General features: G+C 36.9%; 1 protein-coding gene across 4 annotated transcripts in view; it reads left to right on the top strand.

Annotated features, from left to right (window-relative positions):
• The window catches only part of LOC106082324 (terminal nucleotidyltransferase 5C), a 416,321-nt gene extending 415,235 nt beyond the window's left edge, over nucleotides 1-1,086 (top strand). For all 4 annotated transcript variants that reach the window (XM_059369118.1, XM_059369119.1, XM_059369120.1 and 1 more), the window contains one exon: nucleotides 8-1,086. In XM_059369118.1, the coding sequence (XP_059225101.1) occupies nucleotides 8-1,073 (1,066 nt within the window). In that variant the 3' untranslated portion in view covers nucleotides 1,074-1,086. The remainder of the gene's footprint in view (nucleotides 1-7) is intronic.
• Nucleotides 1,087-5,244: the final 4,158 nt, after the last annotated feature.

Here is a 5,244-nt window from a genome sequence, read left to right as displayed (position 1 = left end):
GTGCCGCCTTGCCCATATCGGAGAATTTCTATCCCACGGTGGTGGGCGAATCAGTCTATGGCGATTTCCAGGAGGCCTTGTATCATTTGCAAAAGAAATTGATCTCAACGCGGCAGCCCGAAGAGATAAGGGGCGGCGGTTTGCTCAAGTATTGCAATTTGTTGGTGCACGGCTACAGCCCCGTCGACAGTCAGCTGATCAAGGCGTACGAGCGTTATATGTGCTCGCGTTTCTTCATTGACTTTCCGGACATCAATACACAGACGGTGAAATTGGAGGCCTATTTGCGCAATCACTTCTGGGGTGTGGATGAGGAGCCATTGCAGTACCAGTACCTGATGCATTTACGTGAGGTGGTCGAAAATTCGACGGTGTGCCTAATGGGTCATGAGAGACGGCAGACGCTGATGCTGATACAGACATTGGCCGCGCAAGTGTTGTACAAGGAGCAGCAAAAGCAAGTGCAGGAACATCAACAGTATCAGCAGCAGCAACAGCAACAGCAACAGCAACAGGGGGTGACCGAACAGCAGCAGCAACAACAACAACAACATCAGTCACAACAACAGCCACACACAGTACAAGCAACCACAATGACTTTGGTGGCTGCAACGCCGCCTCAAAACCAACACCAACACCATCATCATCAACAGCAGCAGCAGCAACAGCATCCACATCATCAACAGCAGCAACAACTCTCATCACCCCAACAACAGCAGCAGCAGCAGCAGCAAGCAATAGTGCAGCCTCAAACCACAACCATTTATGTACAACAGGTTCCACAAACGACGCCACAAAATGTTACCACAACAGCCACCATATGCTGTGCCATGCCAACCGCCGCCGTTGCCGCCGCTGCTCCCCTCGATCCCACGCAGCAACAGCAGCAACAGACATCAGCGCAAGCCCAACAACAGCAGCAGCAGCCAACCACAGCTTCCGCCACAGCGGTGCCCCAAACAATACAGATACAAGCTGGACCGCCGGGTCTTATATACGCCAATGGCTACTACTATGCTCCTGTGATTCCCACAACCATTTGCACTTGCAACTCCACCTGGTTGAGCACGTGATTAAGTGTGACGCCAGCACAACAACAACAACAACAACAGCTAGCTGCAGCCGTAGCACCAGCCACATTAGCAGTAACCGATAAATCAACAACAAAATTTGCTGCAATTGCAACAAATCCAAATGCCACAGCAGCAATAGCTGCAGCAGCAACAACACAAATAGCTCCGGCCAAGTTTATAATGACAGATTCCATTACAAATTCATACAATCCACCACCACCACAAACAACAACAACACCAACAACAACAACAAACGGAACAACAACACCTAATATCATATATAATTACCATAGCCCCTTGGCTTCCTCCTCTGCCTCCTCATCGTCCTCCTGCCCCACAATTCCCCCCACCGTATACGAGGCAAGCCCGCTCAATACGTCCCTGGCAGCGACCATCAACTCAAAGGCAAAGACATCATCACCACCATCAGCAACTACAACAGCTTCGGCCACCACTGAATGTTGCATGCATTATTTAGACAAGAACAACAACAACAACAACAAAAATGGCCTCCTCGCCTCAGATGAGGCCAATGACAATGAAGATGATGAAAATGAAAATGAAACTGAAGACAACGATCAACCACAAAATCGTTATGAAGACACCAGCGATGAAGATGATGATAATGATAATGATGACCACGATGCAGATGACCATAGCGTGGAAGCAGACCCTTACGATGCAGCCCCCCAACCTGATGGAGATGTCGCAGTCGCAGTCGCCGTCACAGCCGCAACCGATGCTGATGCTGATGCACTTCAGCTACATCAACTACCTTTACCCGCCAGCATGGCCGGCGATTTGATTTTAACCCATGAACAACACAATTTCCATTTGGAAGGTGACATCGATGAACTTCCCGATATTTTGCATGCAAAGACCGATAATCATACCTTATGTGGTGAATTTGCCTATTTTTATCCCTATGATGGTTCCGAGCCCTCACTTTTATTGATAGGTAAAGATTTTTATATAAACGTAACACCTCAACAACAACAACCCGCAGCAATGCCACAGCAAAGTTGATTACATCTCTAAGGCAAAGAAACATAGAGAACTCATTTATGGTTAAGAAGAAGATCTGGAAGTCAGTGAAGGCAAAGGTCCTTCGATATTATTTTTTCGCACGAAAACGAAAAAACAAATTTTGCTTTTCTAACCTTCCAAAGAGGTCTCACCCAGACTTTATGGACTCTCTATTCTTGTATAGTTGAAGCGATAAAGGAAAACTCTCCAATAGATGGCGTATTACATTTCATAAAAGGGGGAAAGATCACAGTTTAACTTTTTCTAAAGATTTTTTTTGTAAAATTGATCGATTGATCGATTGCTTGTTGTCTTTTATGATTAATAGCACTTAAAAAAAGCTCTGCCATAGATGCAGCTTTGTATTTAAAAGCTTTTTGCCAGATGGCGCACCTTGGGATACCTATTACTTTTAACCTAATACAATACCGTTACCGTTTAGTTCAACACTTTCTCCTAAACAATAAATTATGCCAAAGCTCATCGAAAGATGGCTCCCGGTAACTATACCCATACAACTAACAGCTTATAAAATAGTACCGTTGACTTACATTTAAATCTAAAAACCTTCTCAAAGGTATTGCTCAACTTCCACGCCATCTATTGGAAGTTTTTTTTTTGTTTTAACTATTTCCAAATGTCTTAGAGCTCAATGGCTAGTTTTAATACGGCTGGCTTTTCGTTTCAAGAACCCTTAGACAATATAATCATTGTAAAGGCTTCTATTAAACTTGCCTAAATGTTGCTTTGTTTGCAACTTTCTTTCTATATTCCCTTTACGTATTTAACTTAATTTTTAAATCACCTATTTTTTCCTACTTAAGCTTCTAGTCTAATAACAAATTCCTTTTTCTTTTAATTTTTCTCAGTATTTTTTTTTTTATTTTAATTCTAAACAAACATTTACGCATAATTTTCTATGCGTTTTATAAAAAAAAAACAATGCAAGGGCAAAAAAAAAAATTAAAACCAAAGTAAAAAAATCAAAAATCAAAAAAATTTTATGGAATTTTATCAACCCTTAATTATGCTCTTTCGAATTTATGTGTCATTCCTTTAAATAATAATTCAAAGATGATTTACTCACGTTGGGCGCCAATTTAAGAATTATGCTTAAAATCATAGCACAATTGTTGAGCCAAATTTAAAATTATTTTCGTGTTATACAAAAACCAAAGAGTCCATTTTCTCTTAGGTATTTTTTTCCCAAATATTGATTTTGATTTTATTTTATCGAAAATTTTAATTCAATTTGTCTTTTACAAATTTTAACATAGTATGCTTAGAAAAGTTTTAAATGTAAACTTATCAAAGACCCAGAGTTTAAAGGACTTGTAACTGCTTCTTTAAACTTAAGTTTATGGATCTCACAAGTATCGCAGGACCATAATAATTGATGCCTGCTGCAATCAGTGTAAAATTCGTTAAGGCACACAGTGAAAAGGCTACATTAGGGTTAAGCCTTAAATATAAAGGATCCATATGAATCAAATATTTATAGTGCTACTTTCCCGTTATAAACAGTTCAAAGGACGCATTAGAACTCATAGACCCATAGTGTTAAGGCGCCATTAGGATCATAGGCCTTAAGTGTAAAGGCTCCACAGGAATCAAGGATCTATTGGCAACCTTAAATAAAAGGCGTATTAGAATTTAAGAATCTAGAGACGTATTGTCAGCTATAGTATCTAAAAACCACAGTTTAAAGGGCTCATTAAGATCATAGGCCTACAGTGTAAAGGTCTTACCAGAAAAAAATTTCTAAGTGAAGCATAGCCATTATAAAAAAAATCCCGATAAAAAAGGTATTATGTTGAAATTTTTTGCACCCCTAAACTTTTTCGATAAATGCCGATTTCATTAGTATTCGATAATTGACCAACATTCAGCAAAAATTATTAAAGTGTGGAGGTCGTATAAGAAAAAAAAATATCTAAGTGAAGGATAGCCATTATAATAATAATAATAATAAATAGTTTTCCCGATAAAAAAAGGGATTTTGTTGCAATTTTTTACACCCCTTATCTTTTTCGATAAATGCCGATTTCATTTGTATTTCATAATTGACCAACATTCAGCAAAAATGATTAAAGCGTAAAATTAGTTTAATAAAAGAAATCAGTGAAGAGTTTTCATATCGGTATTAAAAAAAGATGTTGACAAAAAATATATTGTTCTTTGGTTTATTGACCGATAATTATCGAAAACTGCAAAATCGTTATTTAATATAGCATAGCCATTATAGTAATAAAAAAAATAGTTTTCGGGATAAAAAAGGGATTTTGTTGCAAATTTTTATTCCCCTAACCTTTTTCGATAAATACCGATTTCATTAGTATTCGATAATTGACCAATATTCAGAAAAAATGACTAAAATTTGTTTATTAAAACAAATCACTAAACAGTTTTTATATCGGTACTAAAAACAGATTTTAAGAAAAAATATCTTGTTCCTTGGGTTATTGACCGATAATTATCGATAATTGCAAAAATCGTTATTCAACACCTACTTAAATAAAATCCACCTTAATTGGTATTAATAAAACATTTTAACGCTCTTATTCAATATCGATAAATATCGTCTAATATAATATTCGATAACCGTTATCGATAGAAATGTAATTGGAAAATGGCCCATGAACATTCTATTAAGGAACAGGGGCAAATAGGGGTAATTATCTGAAAATAAAATAGTTTATTAAAAAGAAACTGTTCAATAATTCCTTTGATGGCCATTATTGAACAATTTCCGAAAAACAAATCGAACACTTCTCATTTGTAATGAATATATCTAAATATATCGACGAATTAATATAATAGCAACAAATGGTAACAATTGATCGATGTCCACCGAAAGATGATATCGTGTAAAATTTTTTTTATTAAAAATCCTAAAGTTGTTTTTTTTTATTCCGCTGTTAAATGACTGCGACAAAAATCATCTGATTCTTATATTTTATTCCGATAATTATCGAAAGCCGCGGTGAAAATCGTTATTCAACACTTATAGAAATTAAATCATAAAAGCATTTGTTAAAAGTGTTTACGCTCTTAATCAATTTCGACAAAAAAAAAAACCGATTTATATTAAATTCGATAACCGTTATCCCAAAAGTAATCGAAAAAAGAACAATTATCTCAAAAA

This window comes from Stomoxys calcitrans, chromosome 5, assembly GCF_963082655.1.
Source record: "Stomoxys calcitrans chromosome 5, idStoCalc2.1, whole genome shotgun sequence".
NCBI lineage: Eukaryota > Metazoa > Arthropoda > Insecta > Diptera > Muscidae > Stomoxys > Stomoxys calcitrans.
Note: the sequence above shows the minus strand (reverse complement) of the source record. Positions and strands in the feature narration are given on the sequence as shown.